The sequence below is a fragment of the Dermacentor albipictus genome, chromosome 9 (genome assembly GCF_038994185.2).
Source record: "Dermacentor albipictus isolate Rhodes 1998 colony chromosome 9, USDA_Dalb.pri_finalv2, whole genome shotgun sequence".
Taxonomy (NCBI): Eukaryota; Metazoa; Arthropoda; class Arachnida; order Ixodida; family Ixodidae; genus Dermacentor; species Dermacentor albipictus.
Window position 1 is genome coordinate 121,424,353 of NC_091829.1, and position 23,674 is coordinate 121,448,026.

Genomic DNA, 23,674 nt, shown 5'->3' on the forward strand with positions numbered 1-23,674 from the left:
TAACCAAGTAGAAGGAGACTTGTAGATGCTCCCCAACCTGACATATTGATACGAGATCCTAAACAATGCAGCAATAAAGAACCAAGCGCTTGCTGCAATGAGTAAAAACAAATGCTCCCTGCACAATAGGCGCTTACCCGTTTTCACATTTGCAAAGCCGTGGTTTTCCCACCTAGCATGGGCATCACTATGGCTAATACTCACACTAGCAAGTCTACATATATTTTATTGCATTGTCCAACTTGCAAGAATGCGGCACTAAGAACAAGGCACACATTTTGTATATATCAGATATTTAACTCAGTAATTATACTAAATACAGCAAATTATTACTTTCATTCCTGCTTCCGGTGCTTCTTGGAAGCTGAACATATGAATTCTTAAGAAATCCTTGAACAGTTATTTCATCTTTACCTTCATACAAAACAACAATAGTCAGTATATAATTTTGTGTACCATGGTATACAATGCAACAAAAAGGTTTGAAATCGAACGATAAAATTTGAAAGCACCAAAAATTAGCACGTCTACAGTGGTAAGAAAGGAGTTAACCAAAATGACGATGTAGATGTAGCATGAAAAAATACTTCCGAGACAATTACACATATTGACACGTGTACTTGTTTATCTTTATCCGGTGATCACTTTTCACTAGGTAACAAATGTTAAACTTAATTGTTCAGCACAGGCCACGCCTGCACGTATCGGAAGTTTCTCAAATGTTGATAGTTCCATCAGTTGTCTGTTGTTGCCAAACCTTGTGTAATCTGACCACATGCTCGACACGAATTGTGTAGTACTTTCTGGGAGGCACCAGCGATTATGCTGCAAACTTCGACGAGACATCTATAAAAGCCAATGTGATTGACTCACTGATCAGATGTTTAAGAACCACCAATTGCGCTCAGCCTCATTACCAGAATTAACACAGCAGGCTGGGCGAGTTGGTGACTGAACACATTTCTAGGGGTGGGCAGCGCAACTCGGACGAAGGACAAAAGGAAGTACACGATAAGAGTGCAGATGCGCTCGTATCGTGTACGTACGTACTTCCGTTGTAGGGTTCTCCTCTGTACTCTTGGGACAAAGGAACGACAACACAGTAGTGCAAACAGTCACAAGGGCATTTATTGCACCTTTTGTAGATCAATGCCTGCTAGCCGAGTTGCTATCCCCAAAACATGCCGATGGGCACGCGACAAATCTAGAAGTCCGACTCACCACGACCGGATAGCGAGCGAATATGTTCGCCCCATGCTGGATCCCAACGCCTGGTCGTTCGCGCGTACGGTCACGCGAACGGTGGCGCGTTCCAAGGCGGCCACGCGAGGCGGTCTCACAGACGCATGGGTCGGCGCGCGCGTGGGACGTCCACGCTGTTCGCCGATCTGCCGGGAAAGAGGAAGCGCCTTGTCTCTCGGTGCCCAAGTAACCCCGCCTGTCAGCGGCGTTAGCAGCGCTACACTCGCGCCCTCTCTCATACTGCGCCTCAACCACTCCGACCGCCGCGGGCGCCAGGCCACGCGGCGAAGCTGGATTACAGGAGACACGCCGTGCGGGAAAAACATCAGGGGACGCGCGAGAGTCGCGCATCCCCACACCGTCCTTCTTCCGGTTTTTTTTTTCAATTTATTTATTTTATTCATTGCATACACACAATACACAATATTTGGATGCATAGCCTTGGCACATGCCACGATGGCTTTTCGTCCGCACTAGAATTTGAGATTGCCAAGGCTATGCAGGATGCTATGCGTTCATTTTGGCCATTGGAGAAATACACAGATTTTGATGCCGAAATACAGAGACTCCGTGCAATCCGCTGGCGACCAGAGCGACGGCACAGACGGATTAAATCGGTCTACGACCTTAGAGAGGCCAGACACATTCAAAAGAAAATTCAGCTTCACCTTGTTGTACTGCAAAATCAATGCTGGAAATCCCTTTGTGAGTCTCTCGATCTGCGTAAACCTCTGTCAGTTGTCTGGAGAATAATCCGTGGACTTCGAGCAGTTCCTCAACAGCGCTGTCCATTTAAATCTCTAGCCCTCCATCAAGGATGCTGAGAAGTCAACGTAGCCAAAGATTACTGCACAAGGATCATGGGTTCGGTGTTCACGTATTCACCTTGCGCACCTATCCTATTGTCCCCCCTTGCTCCCGAGATCCTCCTATGGATGCTCCTTTCTCCATTGAAGAAGTGGAGGCCGCACTTGCTGGGTGCAGGCGATCTTCGTTACCAGGACTCGATGGCATCACATACTCTGCGCTTGCAAACCTTGGTCAAAATGCCAGAGATACACTTCTTGGCGTATACAACACTCATTCCTATCATTCCTAACATTCCTATCAAAAGTTATCGCAGACATCCTGCAGTCCTGTGCCCAAGGCACAAGCTATCCACATCATACCATCCGCAAACAAATGGCCTCACAGAGCGTCTCAATCGCACTCTCACAGACATGCTCACGAAATATGTCTCTTCAGACCACACTGACTGGGACTTCGCTCTACCGTTTGTCACACTTGCTTATAATTCCTCGCACCACGACACAGCCGGTTATTCCCCATTTTTCCTTCTGTTCGCCCGAGAACCAGCACTGCCCCTCGACACAGCCCTCTTTGTTCATGTGGCACCGACCAGTGAATATGCACTTGACACCATTGCCCGCTGTGCCCACGCAAGGGAAATTGCCCGTGACTGCCTTCTGAAATCCCAAAAGAGGCATTTGTACGAACGGTGACACAGAGACGTGCACTTCTCGCCTGGTTCATTGGTGCTTCTATGGTCTCCGTCACGTCAGATCAGCCTGTCAGAAAAACTGCTGTCTTGTTACACAGGCCCATATCGAGTGCTTCGTGCCGTGACTCCCGTCACCAACGAGATCGCCCCTGATGCCCCATCTGCTTCCCAGTCCAGTGATATCGTGCACATTACACGACTGAAGCAGCATCACCCTCCCAGTGATGACATTTAGATGCTCCAGGACGTTGCTTCTGCTGCCGGGGGATTGTGCTACAGGCGTGTGGTATTTGATTGTTTGAACCAGGCACATGGGCGCCATCACTCGAGAAAAGAAGAGGAACGCTGTCTGGCTCTCGAGCTGTCGGCTGAACTGGCCAGCACTGCATAATCTCTAGTAAATATATTTTGTAAATAGTCTCCAGTTCTAATCCTTCGTTCACGTAACAATATCATCCCCAGACGAATGGCCTTGTCAAACGAACCAACCGCACCCTGACTAACAAGCTGGCTATGTATGTATCACCCAATCACAAGAAAATGGGATGACATATTACTGTTTATCCCCTATACCTACAATACAGCGAAGAACGAAACCGTGAACTTCACACCATTCTACTTGCTCTACGCTCGGACACCACACAGCTGTCTGGATACCATTTTCCATTTTAAGCTCCATACAGAGGATTCAGTTGCCGAAACTTAGTGCCGTGCTGAAGAAGCCCGACAAGTTGCTCATCTGCGTATATTGGCATCACAAGATCACTCCACAGAGCGGTATGACCACCGCCACGACTCAGTTTCATTCGAAAAAGGTGACTTGGTATGGCTGTGGACTGCTCCCTTCACAGTCAACTGAATGCATTAGTAATTTAACATATGTGGTCACCTGTGTAGGTCCCCAGGACGCCGCTTTAGTGCTACTCAAGTTGCACGTGTTATACACACCTCAAGCGACGAAGATAATGCAGCACTACCTCCAGGAGCTGCATGGTCTAGTTTTTCTTCCGGGATGGCCCATAATTGGTCGGCGACGAATAGCGGCGTGGCTGGGACGACAGGGACCGACGGCGCTAAGGTGACAGCGAGAGAGCAGGATGACTGACATCGATGGATATGTCAGAGGTAGGAGGCATACGGCGAGGCAAGTAATGGCGCGGGTCAGCATATGGACGAGGAGACGGGAAAAAAGAGCTCGAATACGGCGACGTCCAGGAGGTGCGGCAGTGGAGAGCCATGTAGCCAATGTGGAGGCAACGGAAGCAAATGGGCTTGTCGTCCGGAGTTCTCCACTCGGCAGGGTTGTGTTATCTGGGAGGGGAATACAGATCGCCATGAGGCGGAGCAGTCGGCACTGGTCGGGCGTCAGGTCGGGAGACAGAGCAGGCAGCAGGAAAACCTAGGTTTGCAAATTCTTGCCGTGCAACTGCCTGAATGAGGGAGATCGCACTGGGGCTGGTTGGTCAATGGTGGGTTCATGTGGGCGTGAATGGACGGCGCAGGACTTGCAGCCTCGAGTTTGCAGCAAACAATTAGTGTGAGGTGCTCATTTAAAGGTGGTGAAGCAGTAAGGTCAATGCAAGACGATGTTGCAGCCGTATTATTAGGCCGGGAGAACTGTGGAATGACGTGGTGGCTTTTGGCAAGCTCAAAGCGGCGGCATTCCTTGACATTCACATTGATGGTGGACACATTGTTGAAGACCAACAAGTTGAACGTGTCATCTGCGATTCCTTTAAGTACGTGGCCGACTTTGCCAACCTCGGCCATTTTCTTGTCGACTTTCCGGCAAAGAGCGAGCACGTCTTGTATGTACGAGACATATGATTCAGTAGAAGAGTGAACTCGGGTAGCAAGCTCTTTTCTAGCAGCCAGCTGCCGACCAGTGGGATTTCGTGAGGTGGACGAGCTTCTCCTTGAAAGCATCCCAGCTAGAGATCTCGTCCTCATGTGTTTGGAACCAGACACGAGGAGTTCTGCCCAAGTAGAATAGGACATTGGCTAGCATATTATTAGGGTCCCAGCGGTTGTTTTGGCTAACACGCTCATACACGTTGGGCGAGCCCTCAATGTCGACATTATTTTGGCCGGAGAATATGCCAGGATCGCGGAGATCTGTAACTGTAACGTACGTTGTTGTCGGGGTCGCAGGAGTAGAAGACGAGGTGTCATCACCGGGAGCTATGGCGGAAAGTGGGACGGTGCGGCCATGTGGAGCTCCGTGGCGAGGACGGGGAACGGCACCCTCCACCACAATGTCACGCGAAGGATGAGTCAGTAAGACGAGCAACTATTTACAGGTTATAGTTACAACAGCGGTTGCAGTGCTGACCGGTTAGATTCACAGCGTGAGCCCAGTTTGTTCTTTCTCCTCTTTTCCCGAGTGATGGTGCCCACGTGCCTCCTTCAAAAAATCAAATGTACTCACACACCACACAAACATCACACAAATATCTCCAGTCTTAATCCTTTGTTCGCGTAACAATATTTATATGATTGTGCTAGCTCAATCAACGAGTTAGAAATAGAATAATCAAAGCGAGAGGGTTTGTGATAACGAGAGAAAGACATGAGTTTACATGTGATAGGATTGAGAAACATTAGCTAATCATTGTACCAATTTAGTACTGAAGGATATGTTGATCATGACAATTAGTAATGGTGCGGGGTAACTGACACAATCATCAGCGAACATTCGAATATTACAGGAAATATGCAGGGTTAAGTCATTAGGATATATTAGGAATAGGAGGGGACCGAGGACAGACCCTTGTGGAAGGCCTGAGGTAACTGGCAGGGGTTCGGACAGCTGGCCAAAAATAGACAGGGAATGATTAGTCAGGAATTCTTCAATCCATTTAAGAATATTAGGATGTAGGTTCAGCTTCTCTCAGTTCTGTAACATACAATATAGAACCTAGATGGCACCTTGACTTTTTGCCAGGAAGTGAATTTGAAGACACTGTTGGGATGAGCCTGCATTCACACATGTTAGAATAGTTCATGCATCTTCCTTCGGCTCCAGGGGAGCTAGAAGTTGCACCGGAGAAATTGCAAGGAGGAAATGAGCCTACCTGTGCATCCCTCGGCTCAGCCTTGACCTCCTCATCATAGACACGCTGCACAAGAAAAATCAGTTTGCATCAAGTGGGCAGCCAGGGAGGTCTCGTACAACTAACTCACGTTTTCCATAAACTGCAGGCTGCTCAGGTGACTGAAGTCGTTGATGACATTGTGCACCTTGACACCAGAAATCTGCATGGATTTTGGCACAACTGCTATGCGGAGACAGTATGGATGTGCATGCTCCAAATGTATGTCACACATTTTGTTTTACAGCTCTTAAATCCAAGCCTCACACAGGCAAGGACCTCAGGTGGGTTCCCAATGCTGCATTTGCTACTACCAATTAATTAGCTTTGGCAATGTGCACCCTGGTTTTTTTCAGCACACAGGCAAACAACATAGTCATGTCAACAGTCACATAGACAATCTTCCGAATGTACAAATTTCCTTATAGGTAATCAAGTATGCAGATTGCAGGTATTTTATGTACAGGCAACTGCTGCCTTGGCAGAGTTATGTCAGTGATTACTTATGGAAAAGACTTAGCTCTGAGAACTCCAAATTTTCTGTTTAAGGACATGCGAGACACAAATAATCGTGCCAAGTTACTATGACCCTTATTATTATTGTAGACAACTTGAATTATTGATAACTTTTGCAGGCACCAAGCTTTTTCAATGCATTTGCACTTTGTTAACATGTAAGCTCCCTACCTGGATAGTGGACAGGGTGAAAAAGCATAAAACCCACATTTTTATTTCATTAGCACAACATTAATGTGGACAGGCCCTCCCCTAAACAAAAGGCCACTATCAGCAGTAGCCAGCATCTCTGCAACAACCATGTGATAGCTGCAGTGGTAGTCGAGAAATTTGTGCGGTAGCAATTTGTGTAAGCTCCTGCACTGTGCCCATGTTAAGAGACATATATTTAGCAATGCGTGACAAAGCCTTCAGAATGAACCCCAAAACATGCATGTTGTGAAAAATTTGTGCCCGATTTTCCTCCTATTCCTCGAAGGAAAATACATTCACAGTCGCTCTTGCATCAGGAACAGGGAACACGGCACAAAGATTTGCGACAACTTAAAACCCACGAATAAATTACAAAAGAAACCATCAGTACGTGTGGCAAAAAATGGCCATGTTTTTATGCAGAAAGCCGAGGATGAGAGTCATTCGGAACTGCAATTAGAGCGACCTTGATAAAATGATACAATGTCATTGTTACAAGTACTTCCGGTGTGCATTCAAACTGGTTGTCATTAATTATGGCTAACTCACTTTGTCTCAATTTTGAATCATTGCACAGTACTGCCTTAAATTTAATAAAATTTTCTTAAGTATTTTTATCTAAAAGCGTAGTCTAACAAATAAGGAAGGAGAATTGGATATGTTTCTTATGTCATTACGTAATGTTATTTAATACTGCAGACTCAAGTGCACTGGCCTTGTGCTATTTACATTGAAGCCATTGTAGCCCAAAGGAACACAGACAAAGAAGAGGACAAGACACCATGGGTGTCCTGTCCTCTTTGTCCCTGTTCCTTTGCGCTGCAATGGGTTCAACCAACTCGCCCAAGAAGAAGTGTTATTGTGCTATGCAGGAGGCATTATTGGCCAGGCATCTCGACACACTTGCTTTCCCACAAGGAGTTCATAACTTGAAAAACAGCTCAGCAGCATTCAAGTGAATACTTTCATATTCACAACTCGTAAGACATGCCTAGGTGTTCTCAAAATGTTTTAATTGCGGTTATATTAGATCAGCAGAAATTTGTGAAAGCAACCTCCCCTACTCACTGAGATACGGTAGTCCCAGAACTTATTCGGGGCTGTATTGATGAAGTCAGGTGGCATTATTGTGAAATAAAAGTTCGGCAGGTGTTACACTCTTGTAACACGTAACACAAGGTGAAAGCCTCCTGCACATTTCCGAGCCTCGTGTTCACACTTTCTTGTCTTGGCCTCTTCTGCTCATTGCACACGTCGTCACTCGACTTCTTCCGCTTGTCATACCCATCGCCATACCGCTTTTCGCTTCCGCAGTTCGGGATCCCCCGGTCTTCGGCATTGTGCTCGTGAAGACACAGCGGCACATGCCTCTTCTGCAGCAGCATATTTGCCCGGCCATCCTCTCAAGCTGCAAGAGTGTGCACGTTCCTCCCTCGCTCGCCTCCTCACCGCCGACAACTGCCACTGTTGTCCGACTGCAACATCGATGCACAGAGCACGCACACCCGCTTTGTTGCGGAACAAGTGTTTCTCTGCGATGCAGCACAGAGAGAGAGGAGGAACCGGCTGCGCCCATACGTTTTCACTAATTCGCAGCTTTCACTACGCGGAGCAGTGCCGAAGGGTTTTTTTTTTTGTCACGGTGCAGTTTCGCCAAGGTCATTGCCAAGGACAATGCAAACATAGACACCTAAGGCTTTCACCTTAATAATTTGTTGTGTAGTGGAGGCGCAAGGTTGCTTTCTCCTTCAGCTATGGCCGTAGGTGATACGTTTTTCCGTTTTAATCTTTTAGTTTTCCACTTGAATGATATCTCAGGTCACCCAAGGCTTAAGCATACGCGTTTTCTTTTTCTTGTCAGGTATAAATGTCAATGTAATTGCATTGTAATCGCAATGTAATCAATAATCGCAGAGACTAATGATGTCAGTGTCATCAAAGTCGACAATACACATATCTAAAATTCAGTGATGGATGCTCCATCAGCCTGAGAATAATCTTTAAAACAAAGCAAATCATGTTGAGACATTGACTCATGAATGGAAATAATGTTTTGCTGTTTCTTCTTAGCTTGGTAATCACACCAACTCAGACAAACAGCGTAATGGAAAATTGCCTAACTTTACTTAAGCATCAGCAGAATAATTTTGGCAGTCAGTCTAAGGAACATGATAAATTTGATGCTACATGAGCTGAAGATGAAAAGAGAATTTTCAATTCATTTAACTGATTCGTTACAGCACCCTGGCGCGGGCGCGGAGAGTTACTTTGACGGCGGGCGACGGTGGCACAGGTCACTGCTTCAGGATGGGCCTGTGGCGATTCTGGCTGCCCTTCGGAAAGTTCCAGTGACTGCTGGATGTCTTCGCTCATGACGTCAGCGATCGAGGCAAGTCGAGGCTTGGATCTTCGGAACGTCCTGTGACATTCCTCTAGCACAACCACTCTGATGGTCTCACGTAGCTCGCCAGTGCCCAATGATTGAACTTCAAGCGTAGTTCGCTGGGCTTGCGCGGTGGTTCAATTGGCGGTTCCACATTTCCAGAGTTTTCTCGATGCTGGTGGCCTCATGAAGAAACTCTTCGACAGTCTTTGGTCGTCGAACCAACGAGCTGAACCATGCCAACAAGGAGCCGATATATGAAAAAAGGAGCGAAGGAACATTTACTCCTTTTCCTTGTCGTCAGATGTACACTGCTTGCGAAAGAAAAAAATTCCAGCAGCCCCAGCTGAGTGTGAGGTGATGCAAAGCATTGTTGCTTGGTTAGAAGAATGATTCTCCCACATTGTGTTCATTTTCTGGAATGAATATGTAATGTGCATGCCATGTACATTGTTCGCAGGTACAGGAGAAATGACACAGTGGTTCTTGAAGATGAAATATCTTATTACATGGGAGTGTAAGGGATATGTACAGGCATGGCCACTGCTAGTGGGAACATGGGAGCTTGAGGCAGTGCTCCCCAGAGCGCCACTACAGTGATTCGTGAAGTCTCGCGGCGCAAGCACAATCAAAGCTACAGGTGGAGCACCAGTGCGTCATCTCCTATGGCCTGCATGTAGAGTTGACAACTCCAACACCAACTCACGCAGCGAAGGGGAGAAACCATAGCAGATATTGCTGCTCCTGGGCTGGCGCTGGCAGTGGCCGTGCGTCTACATTGTTAGATTATGGTACTTATGGTATATTACTTAGTCACGATTAAAAAGAAATCGATGTCCACTGGTTCTTTGATTTAATGGATTTAGAGCATTTCTGTTCAGTGATTTATTTTCATTAAAGCAGAGCAGCATGAGCCTCGGGTGTTTTATTCACATAATGCACAAGCAGCCTCGGTACGCTTCAACTTGGCTGGGGTGAGAAGCTGAAGTTACTTGGGATGAGACATTTTGGTGGGAAACAGTCCTGCAGAATGATGCGGGCACTCTAGGCAGCTCCCAGGGCCCACTGAAGTGGGAAGGAATGAGCCTCGCTTCTTAGAGATTCCCGACGTCACTTACCGCCTTGGGCATCTAGCACCAACCGTCACTTAGACTGCTTGATACCTAGAGTTAACGTCAACGTTAGCACTTGCCCCTTGTGGAAGAACCCTGGCATGTTTTTCCGGGATGTGGAGAATACATGTGTAAAGCGATAAAAGATTGAACACTGTTTCACTAGCACTTCGGACACTAGACAGTTTTAGTATAGCGTACACTATTCCATTGCGTACGCTAAAAAATAGCCGGTTTTCACTGCGCATGCGCTGAACACTAAGTGAAATAGCGGGTATAGCGGGCGTACGCAACGCAAACGAGTTAGCGTTAGCGTTTTTTGCGTGGTTTGTGGAGCTTGCGGGAAACATGGCGGCGGTCCCGGCTGCCCGCTTCGAATTGAATTTGGTGTTGCTTTTGTAAAATAAACTTAGTTTGTAGCAAATGACTGTGTAAACGGCTTTCGCTTAGTCTCGGGCCGCTTCGACGACAGAGTATTTATGGATAACTTCGTGGTGTTTTCGAGATCGCTTCTCGTTTCGAACGAGCCGAAGCCTAACGAAAGAAACATTCGAGATGCCAGTGCCACCTATCGCTACAAGTGGAAAATAGCCGCAACGATGGCATATGGTCTTTGAGATCCGAAGATATCACCGGCCAACTAAAATTGTAGAACACATGCGCTGCTTAGCGTACGCTACACTTAGCGTATAGCGTACGCTATAAGTTACGCACACTAAACTAAAACTGTCTACTATCTAGGCATTTGACAATCCAGCTTAAGGTGCAGCAGAGTCGCAAAAGACGTTAGGCTAGCGAAAAAACATCAATACTGGCTCACATAGCTACCTTCTTAAGTCTATACGAAATTCCGTGGTGTAGGGAATACAAGTTGATGTCGTATGCTTTTCCCATTCCTTATGTTTCCCTGGAGCTTTCAGTGGACTTAACAGGACTACTGTGAGAGAAGTAAGAAGAGCAGGGGGTTGACCTGCATCGACAAGTCTTGTAGTTTGCTGTAGGAAGTCGAGTCTGACCCTGTGCTGGAAAGTCTTGGCAAGGGCTGAGTTGAAGCACGAAGTTATGTGCTTTTTTTTTTACCAATGTCAAGTGGGCCGAATTATATGGCAGCAGACATTTTTTACCTCTTGGCTCAAATACACAAGCTTGGGGAGCAGTACAGTCCATGATCTTGGAACCTGATACGTTGTTCAAAAGGGAGTTATTCATTTGATTTATTTATTTGGTTGACAATGAAAGATTGCATGATGGAGACGAAAGGTGATGTCAACGGTCACCTGACTAGGCATCTAGCACCACAGTATACACATCCCACAACAGCACTGGAGAAAAAAAAAAAAAGAAAACGCCATATAATACAAAAAATCAGCAAATGGCTTGTACAAGCAGGATTCAAAGTTCGCCAGTAACAAGTAAAAAAAAAAATGAATATTATGAGATTGATGTGCTATAGAATAGAGTAAACTCAATAATGACAAAGTAAAACAGAAAAGAAAAAAATGCAACACATTGCTTTGTTACTTTATACACACTAAACATGAACATAAGCAAATGTGTAAATAAAAACAACTAATCAAAATCGAGAAAGTGTCTTTTTAATTGCTCTGTAAAGGCCGAAAGGGAAGAAGATTGTGTTATTAGGTTGGTGCTCGCATGCGAGTATTTAGAAAGAGAACGCATAATTCCGTGTAATATTACTATAGGTGATTAGAAATAATTGACAGTCAGCAGTTTACCCAGTAAATATAAGTGTGGGAAGACTGTGGCTATACATATCACGAATGCTAAGGATAGTGGTCCGAAGAAAAACAACACTAAGCATGTTCATAGTATCACAAGTCAAGAATGAAATGGACAGCTCTTCTTTGTAAAAGTTTAGGTTATTCAGGTTGGTTTGCATGTGGCTCCCAAAACAAAAACAAACAAGAATGCAGTAGGAGAGCAAGGAGTGAATCATAGAAAAATAAAGCTGACATTTTAAGGGCATAGGTAGTAAGGTCCAACATCTTAGTCATACCATAATAATATTTGGGGTTTTACGTGCCAAAACCACTTTCTGATTATCAGGCACGCCGTAGTGGAGGACTCCGGAAATTTTGACCACCTGGGGTTCTTTAACGTGCGCCTAAATCTAAGCACACGGGTGTTTTCGCATTTCGCCCCCATCGAAATGCGGCCGCCGTGGCCGGGATTCGATCCCGCGACCTCGTGCTCAGCAGCCCAACACCATAGCCACTGAGCAACCACGGCGGGTCTTAGTCATACCAACTGTCTCTGCCATGTTGCTTACCACAAATTGTACATGCAGTGTCCATTGTAGCCAGCTAGTTGAACATCTTAAATCAGGGAACAGCGCAAAAGACAGAAGATGCAGAAGAGGCACATAACCACATGTACCCTTCTGCATCCTCATCTTTCAGGCTGTTCCTTAATTCGAGATGTTCAAGTAACTAGCACACACAACCACTTTATTAGATTTTCATGGAATCGCACTTCAAGGAAATTGCATACGCATTCTGAGACATGACTGAAATACAGTCAAACCCACTTATAATGACACCGGTTTTAACAATATATTGGTTATAACAATGAAAAGCTGCTGCACTGTCAACTTTTGTATGTGTTCCATGGTGAAATAACCCACTTACTACTATGCCTCGATGCCACATTATTGGTTATAACAATAAAATCTGGCTGCTGGGTGTCCGAACCTAAAGGTAGTGAAATGCGAAATCCTTGAAAAGAAGAAAAAAAAAAGAATACGAGAAATTCGAGCCACTGCAAGATGCTCCAACAGCAGCCGCACGCTTCTCTCTCGCTGCCTTTCCACCCCTCCGAACACGAATGGGCTGCGCCCCTAGCTCTAAGCCAAATGGACCACGTCAACATGAATAGACCCTGACAACTGCACTGCTAGCAGGTTGCTCACATGTTGCTCGCTGGCTCCTCATTCAGCGCAGTTCTGCAAACAGCTTAATCGCTTGCATTCGTCTTTGTTGGTTCCGGCGAAATCGTTCCTGGCCACTCAGTTTCTCAGCCTCGTTTGACCAACAGTTGGTTTGACTTGCCACCGAAGCGGAAAATGGCTGATCTGTGCGCTAATTATTGGCAATGCACGACATTGCTGGTGAAAAGAAAGCGCACGGCTGTAGATTTGGAAACTAAGTGCTTCTAACTGATGAGGCGATCGCGGTGAATATGCTTGCATCAGATAACGACGGCGACGACGGCAGCGATGATGTGGTAGGGCAGGCTGCCTCAACGTTGTCCTCGCAGGAGGCCTGGCAGATGATTCAGTCCAGCCCCCCCTCCAGGGCTTGGTTTTCGTGAGGAACCATCCGCTGCACTACGTGGAGCACCTGGTTGCCTTGGAGGATGTAGGCAAGCTTCGCGTATAGCATACAAGGCTGATGGGCAAAGGGTTTTCTCGTGCAAGCCAGTGAGAAGCGTGTGGCAAGATTCTTGTAGCTATCTCGCCTCAGCATTTCTTCTGGATTTCTTAAGCTGACAGGCTGCTGCGGCAGCCTTCTCGCAATTTTTAAAAGGCCCCTTTTGGGGCCACCAAAGGGATGCCTCGGCAGTTCTCGCCTATTGCATGCCACTTGTGACCCCTCTTTGCAGTTGTTATAGTAGTGCGACTCTTTTACGCCGACAGCTGCAGCTGTCGGTCGGAGCTCCCAGGAAGTAGTTAAACGAGTGAACACAGTCAGTAGCTGGATAGAGGAAGGTGCTGGGAAGGTGCACTGGCCTCCCTGCTATTATAGTTTTTTCACATCAGCTCTGCCATCCCCCTATTTTTAGCTTTTCATGCAACCCGATTATAACAATTATTGGTTATAACGAAGGAATTTTTGTGCCACTTGAATATTGTTATAAGTGGCTTCGACTGTATAAGTGAAGCAAATGAAACAACCTGTTTATTAATAGCATGAAATATTATGAACTTAGTTTTGTTGACATTTAAATTTAGTTGGTCAGTATTCATCCATTCTGTTAAATAAAGCAGTAATGTGATTGTCGAAGCTATGAGGTGAGGTAAACTGGGATAAGAAAAGAAAACAGTTGTGTCATTTGCATAGAGGACTACTATAAATAAAGAACAAGAGGGCCTTAAATTGATCCTTGTGGCGCGTCATACTTAATTAACTGTACATCGGATTTCACATCGTAAATGAAAACAAATTGACTTGGGTTAGAAACTAAATTAAACTGTAAATCAGGCTAAACATCATGCCCCTAATTCCATACAGTGGTAACTTTGCAAGAATTTCATGTTTGATAGAATCAAATGCTTTCTTAAATTCAAAGAAATGCTGTGAGTACATAATTTTTATGTTAGATCACAATTTTTGCCTTGACGCCATCGGAACCAGCCGAGCAACCAGTCTTCAGCTTCCACACGATGCTCCGGATTTTGGAAGGAGAAGTTGAGTAAAGAAACAAAGTACTGGGATCAAGGAAAGCGTGTTGGGAAGCTAGTTAGTAAGACACTTGGGAACTTAAACTGCGCTAGGGACGAGACACAGAGGTAGAAGACAGGATGAATGCAGACTAACAACTGCTTTATTGAAACCACACAATCCTGCCTCTTTGAACTATGCGCAAGCACAATCGTAACCTCGTGACCCTAGAACACTACTCCGCCAAGCCCCCACGTACACCTAATAACCAAGCTCTTTCATGAAACGATACACAGATGGTTCGCTGACACACCTATCTGGGGCATGTCTTGCTATCAAGGAAGCATCCAAGATTTCTTGTGCCCTTTGGTCCTTGGCTTCATCCCATCACACATCCTTGTCCTATCAAAAATCTGCATGCACTCATCTCACATGACCTGCAATGAACTGGCAGGTGCTTACCGCTGCCATCTTCTAGCAAGTTAGAGTACTGCATTAAACTCTTATTAATACATCTTCCAGTTTGCCCCACATAGAACATCCCACAGGTCAGCAGAAACTCGTAAACCACCTCTGTTCTACCTGGAACATTTGTAATTAATAAAGGGAAAATCAGAAATTCACCCATTCGAAGCAATTGCTACAAAGGAAACCCGTACGGGTTCCTCGAAGGAAAAGCATCGCAGCTGAAGAAAAATTCATTCTGGTCAAAGACTCGAACCCAGGACCACCGCCTTTCCGGGGCAGCCGCTCTACCATCTGAGCTAACCAGGTGGCTAGCACATGGCAAGGCGAAGTCAGATTTGTCAACAACTCGAAACAAAGGCAAGAGTTTTATGTAATATTTTTGCAGAAACCTGCAAGGTGGAGAGAATAATTAATAAAGGGAAAATCAGACATCCACCCATTCGTAGCAATTGCTACAAAGGAAACCGATGTGGGTTCCTTGAAAGAACATTTGTCCTGGTCCAGGACTCGAACCCGGGACCACCGCCTTTCCGTTGTTAATTACTTTTCTCCACCTTGCGGGTTTCCACAGAAATATTACATACATGGTACATAACAGGGTGTCTACCAAGTTGACATTTCCAAATACCCTGATTTTTCCAGGTTTTCCTTGAGCACCTTTGCAAAATTCCCTGAGTGAGCCATAACTTTGTTTTATTTATGTCAAGACAGGCTGACACCATGTTGCCCGATGCTGTCACTCTCTAGTAAGCATGCTGAAACAAAAAAATGACAATCCAATTTGAATAGTAAGAAGTAATATCTATTTTATTTAAAACCAAAACAGAAGGACGGTGTTAGTAAAATGCACAGCGAAAGAAATGGTAAAACCCATTCCAAATTGAGTCGAACATTTTCAAATACGAATGAAAAGGAGATGCATACATGAGTAAATATTTTTGAATATGAGATATTTCTATCAGCTGATAGCAAGCTCATCAGTATGAGGCCTGAACTTTGTCACAATTAAAATTTTCTCTCGGTGGCTGGGAAGTCAACCTCAACTGTCCTGACATACTCTCAGCCCGTACACAACATCAGTGCTGGGTTTCACTGCTTTAAAGAGTTTATTCTGGTTTGGATGAGGGACACTTACATCTCAGCATCGGCTAACACTGTTTTTTGAGCTTAAGCTCCTTCAAAGAGGAGGCGGCACGCTTCCTTTCCCGTTAATATTCCTTCGTGCGTCGGTCCTTGAATTCGTTTCTCATCCTCCTTCTGCCGCCACCATTTCACCTAATGGATCATTTGAAGCATCCTTTTGGTCAGTTGTACAGTCAACGTCCCATTTTCGGACTCGCTAGGGGCCGCAAAAACATCCGAAATATTTGGCTGTCCGAAAAAAAAAATATGAATGCGTCTTTAACTGCCCTTAAGGGCTAAAATTGCCACAAGCACCTCCAAAAAGAACTCTTAAAGCCTGTCAGTACACTTATTAGGCATATCGGTGCTCGCACTTTCACATGAGACGGGGGTGCACGCGTGTATAATTAAGGAATGCATACTGTGTCCCATGACAATTGCCCCTTCGCACCCTTGTTATGCTTCACCGCTAGCACTACTGTACTGAGGCTAAACTAACTTTCGGTGACTGGCATTACGCAACGCGCTGTGCTCTGCGAGCTTCGAAGCCAATCGCGAGGATTACAAAGAAAGAGTCGGTGCCATTGCAGACAGCGGCGAATTCTTTCAATGAAAAACACTGCACCGCACGGCAAGAAGCTTAGTAGCGAACGTAGAAGCAGCTAGGCTTAACGTTGCCGCGGTAGTGGCTACGGCTGCCAGCGGATCTGCGTGCGAGGGTGCCGGTTCGATGCGGCGAGATAATCAAAATGGCGGCGGTGGTGGCTTTGATTAATGCCATTTCAGACCTGCAGTCAGGGCAATATACATTGACTATATGGAGTACGTGGTGGTGCCGCAAAGTCGTGCGAATTATCGGGCATGTCCGAAAAATCGGGCGTCTGGAAAATCGGTCGTTAACTCCTCTCGCAATACATCGTGCCGATGACACGGCGTCAATGACGATTCTTTGCGATTCCTCTGTTACTGGAGCCAGCATTAACACGACTTTCATGCCCTTTCACTAAAGTTACAGGTAATGTTCCCTGATAGACGCACAAATTCCCTGAGTATTTTTAGACTATTCAAATTCCCTGAGAATTCCCGGTTTTCCCGGTCGGTAGACACCCTGCATAAGTGTGCCTGTGTTTCACGCCACATTCATCAGTTTTAGGTTTATTTATATTAGGGCACATGAATGCGGTAACTTGCAGGGTACTGAAAAAAATCGCAACAGCGAATTTTCTGGCCGCCCTCTTCATCCCATGCAAAACCTTATGGACATGCGACATCACCTAAAACTTTTGCCTGTCTCTTGTTTCTCGTTTTTCACCCCCAGTGTCGGTGGTATGGTGGCATATGGCCTTCAACAGAGACTCAGCTATGGCCCGAAGTGTGGAGTGCGTGTGGGGAACTTGCATAATGGCGATGTTCCACGTGGGAAGAGAAACTAACTTGAACCTTATGATGACATTACTTGGCAGGAGATGACCTCAAGCATGACACCGCAATGCTCCTCTTGACCAACTCTGAGTGACACAAATCGAACAGCAAAAGTGCCCCATTTGAACAAGGCAGTATGAGCAACATAGGTGGTCCTTATCATAAAAGAACAGCTTTAAGTCTAAAAGCGGCGAAGAAGCATTCTCGGGCAATACAAAGGTAAAATACAACTTGGTGGTGGTGGATTTGAAGGACTCACGAATGCATTTCGCTAGTTCTTTAAGGTCATCGTCAGAGTTAGCATTTAACAAGATTAAAAAGTCATCTAGGTATTTAAAGACACAAACTATGCAGTTGTCAGTAAGCACCCGCCACAAAAAGCAATCTAATTCAATAGTGCATGTTGCTGGGCGAGTCGGTCACACATCATTAAACAAGGTGCTGCACAATACGAACAGAATGAAAGCAGGTTTCTAGCATGCGCGTAGGCAATGACTTTGCACACACAGACATAAAACCCAGTCGCAGGTCTGCACCCGTCCTCGTGCTCTTCTCATCTATGTTTGTATTGTGCGGCACCTTGCTTAACAAGCAATCTAATTTAGCTAGAAAGATATCAGCAAGTACCGATGCAACGTTTGCGTACTACACATACTTCGTTTTTGTACACAAAAATTATCTTGAATGCTGCGTTCGTCATGTCCTCTTCTACCTTGGTGTGTTGTCCCTAGCGCAGTTTAAGTTCGCAAATGAAGTACTGGGCACACTGAATTGCATTTACTGGTTTGCCTTATTAGGCGATCCGAATTCCTGAGATGTCACAAAATGTCAGTTGTCAGTTAAATTCATTAGCGAGGTCTTTACTAGTTGCACTCTCATCACCTAGTATGATTTAAGTGGGCATGCTATGTGGGGTTCTCACCCGTGCTTTTGGGACAAAGGAACAACAACGCAGTAGTGCAAACAATCACAAGGGCATTTATTGCACCTTTCATAGATCAATGCCTGCTAGCCGAGTTGCTATCCCCAAAACATGCTGATGGGCGCGCAACAAATCTAGGAAGTCCGACTCACAGCGACCAAATAATGAGCGAATATGTTCACCCAATGCTGGGCACCAACGCCTGGTCGTTCGCACGTACGGTCACGCGAACGGTGGCGCGTTAGAACGAGGCTCGCGAGATGGTATTGCAGAAGCATGGATCGGCGCACGCACAGAATGTCAGCACCGCTTGACGACCTCGAACCAAAGAGGAAGAGCCTTCTCCTTTCCACGCCCAAGTAACCCTGCCGTTAGGCGCCGTTAGCAGTGCAAGACTCGCGCCATCTCTCCTACTGCACTTCCACCAGACTGACTGCCACGGGCATCAGGCCACGTGGCGAAGCTGGATTACCAGAGAAAGGAGCTATGTGGGAAAACAACATCCCCCCAACCTTAACTCACTACGTATACCGGCGAAACATGTCACATGGTCTAACATCAATGTGTGCTTCGCGAACAAGGTGGTACATGCAACAGTGGCCACCCCGAGGAAATGTCCACACGCTGTCCATAACATGCGAGCCGCATTGTCCGTGGGGTACACCGCTGGCGTCCACTCGTCACAGCAGCAGCTCTGCAGACTCGATGGCACGATTCCAGGCCAGGACTTCGGAAATGGCGATGCAGTAGTCGGTACGAGGAATTGTCGCTCGCGCCGACGCGCCCTGCTGGCAAGAGCCAGAGAAGCTGTTGGTGACCGCCTGCACTTTTCTCCGCCGCCGAGGGTTGCGAGCTGGATACAGGCAGCCGCCGAAGTCACTGTGCCGAACTGGCCACAGCATCACCATTGCCAGGAGTGGCTCGATCGTAGTCCAGGGCAGCAGCGCAGACGATGTGCAGTTGACAGCAAACCAGGGGTGACTCCAATCGCGCTGCGTACACTCAACGCACTCGGCAAATACTAAAGTAGTGCAAGGGAGAGAAATTCTGCATGCGCATCGCCCACGTGGTACGATTTCAACTCGGCCAGCAAAAGATCGGGCACCTACTCAGATGCTAAGTTCACGGGAACGAAGCTCGCGTCCTTGTGTCGAACAAGTAATCTTAATTTGTGCGAGGCTAACTAGAATGAGGGAAGCAAAGTGCAACACCTCAACATCACGGTCCACCAGGTTGTGTCCTTCCAGGTGCGACAGGCAGCTTCACAAAGCCTTAGGCCTAAAGCATCGCTACCCTGACAAAAACCGGCATCCAAAAAACAACACCCAAAATGGGCGCAAGACAGGCAGCCATGAGGAGACGTCAGCTCTCTGTTAGGTGACCCTACCCCGCTCGTGCACACAGCATCCGAGTTGATGGTGCCCACCGTCCCAAATGGTGTCGAAGCGCCCGGTGCCAGGCCACAATACCAGTCGGCCCATAGCGGCACCCGTGACCCGCGGCCACCTGGCTCCCACAGCTGCGACTTCATCAGAGTCAAAGAGATAGAAGAAGCTATTTACATAAAAAATTCGGACCGCCCACAAGGCTTCCCTACTCACTCGCTTCAGGCTTGCCAATGCTCCGTGGGCACTAAGCCTCGCTCTTCCAGGATGTCGACCACGTGGCTCTCATACCGACAAATGTCATAAAAAAAAAAAAAACACTTGCGAAAAGGCTTAGCATGTTGACAAGTTCACACACACTACAGCCATCATTGCCTCGCTCAAGAAAGCACGCCGTCGATGATAGCGATCAAAATCCACGCTAGCCCTACGCTTCGGTTCAAACAAAGGTCTCGATTAAAGCAAAACTGTTCAAACTATCGTCCGGTGCTCCAAGAGCCCCACGTCGGGTGCCAGATGTGAGGTTCTCACCCGTGCTCTTGGGACAAAGGAACGACAACACAGTAGTGCAAACAATCACAAGGCTATTTATTGCACCTTTCAGAGATCAATGCCTGCTAGCCGAGTTGCTATCCCTAAAGCATGCCGATGGGTGCGCAACAAATCTAGGAAGTCCGACTCACTGCGACCGGATAATGAGCGAATATGTTCGCCCCATGCTGGACACCAACGCCTGGTCGTTCGCGCGTACGATCATGCGAATAGTGGCACGTTAGAACGAGGCTCGCGAGATGGTCTCGCAGAAGCATGGATCGGCGCACGCGCAGAACGTCCGCGTCGCTTGCTGACCTCGAACCCAAGAGGAAGAGCCTTCTCCTTTCTGCGCCCAAGTTACCCCGCCGTTAGGTGGCGTTAGCAGCGCAACACTCGTGCCATCTCTCGTACTGCGCTTCAACCACACCGACTGCCGTGGCCATCAAGCCACGCGGCGAAGCCGGATTACAGGAAACGGGAGCTATGCGGGAAAGCAACATATTGGGGGACAAGTGAGAGTTGCGCATCCCAACAGCTAGTATCCGTGTTTTCAGGTCCGTGAAAGTACACCAATTTTTGGGGGGGATTGAAATAGATTTCAGAGTATTTGTTCATGCAGTACCAATTTCTTTTTAATGTACTCGCTTAGCAGATTTCTATACTTTTTATATTCTTCCAAACTTCTATGTCTCTACTAAATGAAAACTCGTTAAAGAGTTCACATTTAGAAATGCAACAGAAAAGGGACCAGATACACTAAGGCTTCATAGCCTTTTTGTGCTTCGGCCACTGGGAACGTGTTACCACACAGTTCAATTATGATGGTCTCATGCAATGCACTAGGGTCACTTTTAACATTATTAAAATTCCTTCTAGTTCACTGAAAAATATTAGCTAACAGAGGTGTTGAATGCCGTCCTGCATTATAACTCACATGGTTGTAACAAAATTTAAAGATTCGATTGAATGGGTAAATGCTTTTGGAACCATGCAAAAAAGTGGCAAGTGGTCACTTAAATTGCGAGTCACGACTTTAGGATGACTATTCACAAGCTACTTTTAAAAACGCGAGCTGCCTTGGGATAGTGCAAAAGGCGACAAACAGCGAGGGAAGAGAGCTTGCAGAACAACAAACCGAAGGTTGATAAAGATATGCACAAGTGGGCTGACAAACAGAACAGAAAGTCAAGCCTAATGAGCGAGCGGAAGGAACTATCATGGGAACGACGCGATATGATGACGGTGCAGAAGGAGCTCCACTTGGTCAATGGATGGTTTGCAAAAATGCTGTTGCGCATGCGCGAACATGGCTGTCACGAGCGTCCTCTACATGGTTATAAACGAGAATCAGATGAACAAGCAACACAGCCCTATAGCGTGCTTTGAGACACCGGTTTGTGGTGGTTTGGATCGCGGTATTTTCAAGAAAAGGCCGGCTAGTTGTGTTGCATATTGTGCACAAAGTGCTTCACTAGCAAACGGAGCACAAGTTTATTTCGGTTTCCGTCCGAGAACAGTTATCCAGCGAGGCAAGCAGCATGGATAAGCAATGGCTGGCGATGCCATCACAGCATACAACTTGCTCGCTCCTCGCAGAGCCGATTCTCATCACACTGTTTGGGCGACTGAATTGTCATATGCCAGCGCCACGAGGTTATTTCAGCCTGCAAGCTTCGAGAAACCCTTAAACGCAGCTGCATTTTGCCAAAAATGTGGAAAGCTCAAGATGGACGAGGACGGACAGAGCTTGCGAAAGTGCAGTGGTGTCACTCAGTTGTCGCTGGCATGTAATTACAATAAATATTATAATGTCGAAAGTGTGCCTGACATGACAATCAGCGGCCAATACTACACCACTGGAGTGATCGAAAGATACCATCCGAGGGCAGTTGGTGTCGCCGAAGGGCTGCGCGGAATGACCACCATCCGATGGAGTTCACCCGATTTGCTCTTTTCTGTCGGCGGTGTACAGATATCTAAATGCATTTTTCATTTAGCCTCTTATTATTCAAGCATGCTTTAAAGTGTTCGAAAGAAGCTATGCGTTATTGCTAGCGGAAGCTTCTTCGTAACCGGCAACACCCACGGCCAGTGAGCAAGGTCTACCACCTTCATCAGTGGCAATTAGTGCATACAGTCGAGAAAACGGTTGGTCGTATGAGCCGCGAGCCAACAAACCACTTCTGCCGTATACGTCCGCACATTCTAAGCTTGTTAAGCGGGCCATTATCAGTTTGTGCTTCAAGAATGCCCTTAGCAAGTCTTGCTGTCATGTTGTGGACGTAAGCTTAGAAGCGCAAACTTTACGGTTGTCCTTGGCTGGATATCCTAGGGTGGTGCTAGTGTCTGTCGCGGAACGCATCTTAAGAGAAGCGCGATCCAGTACGCAGAAGTCAGTTGCCGATGCCCCTCCTGGCACACGCCCTAAAGTTAGTGTCATACCTTACATGCACAGGATATCCCACAACTTGAAAAAGATTGCCCAAAGAGCGAATGTAAGAGTTGTTTTTTCTGCTCCCGACAAGCTCAGCAGGCTTTGCAGGCTGACGGATCCAAATGCCGTCCCTTCCGATAAGTGCAGAAAGCATCACCGAAAAAAGTTTGTCGAGTGTGTACACCGGGTGGTGTACAACCTTCCGCTTTCATGTGGGAAGAAATATATAGGACAAACTGGGCGTTGCCTCAATAATCGGCTCCGTGAGCACAGCAACAATGTTAAAAACGGCTCTGGGGGTTTCTTGCCGATCCACTGTCGCGATCATGGGTGCAAGCCTCTTGAGGATCAATGTACGATTGTTTCCCGTGGCAGTACGCAGCTCATCCGTGAGATATCTGAAGCGCAGATCGCGAAATTGGGTGATGCGTGTGTCAGCTTCCCGTCTCTGGCTCTCACAGAAAAAGAATTACTTTACTTGGACGCGACATCACACGACATGTAACCATGTTACATGAATTCGCACTTCATTTCCTTGTAAGTGCCTGCGCGATCTACGTTGCCTGCCATGTATAAAATGACGCGATGGCACAATAAACTTAGTTGAAAGTTTGCGCTTGGTGTGTCGTCTTCTTTCACGTCCGTGTCGTTTTTATGTCGCGCAATATCATTTAAGCAATGGATTACCAACTTGCCCGGAATGCTGCTCTCACGGTAAACTCTCCTAAGCGGAGAATCCCGCTTGGCGCACTGACTTTGTCGGCAGCCGCCGATCACTCGAGCCAGTAGGCCTAGCTCCCGGTTGTCGAAGCAGCAGTCGATGGCACTTCCAATGAAAACACCGCGAGTTGTAAAGTGTTTACTTTCATGAGCATTTTAGCATCTGGACAATTATGTCGCGGTTAAATGAACACAGAGCTGGTTCTCTCTATACTCTGTCGGCAGCAAA

At 46.6% G+C, this 23,674-nt stretch overlaps 1 protein-coding gene across 1 annotated transcript in view; it reads right to left on the reverse strand.

The window, feature by feature from the left end:
- Positions 1–23,674, reverse strand: part of LOC135912598 (WASH complex subunit 2-like) — a 278,899-nt gene that overhangs the window by 245,970 nt on the left and 9,255 nt on the right. Inside the window, exons 4-5 of the mRNA XM_065445097.2 lie at positions 5,927–5,998; positions 5,818–5,862 (exon numbers count right to left, since the gene is read on the reverse strand). Of these exons, the coding sequence (XP_065301169.2) occupies positions 5,818–5,862; positions 5,927–5,998 (117 nt within the window). The remainder of the gene's footprint in view (positions 1–5,817; positions 5,863–5,926; positions 5,999–23,674) is intronic.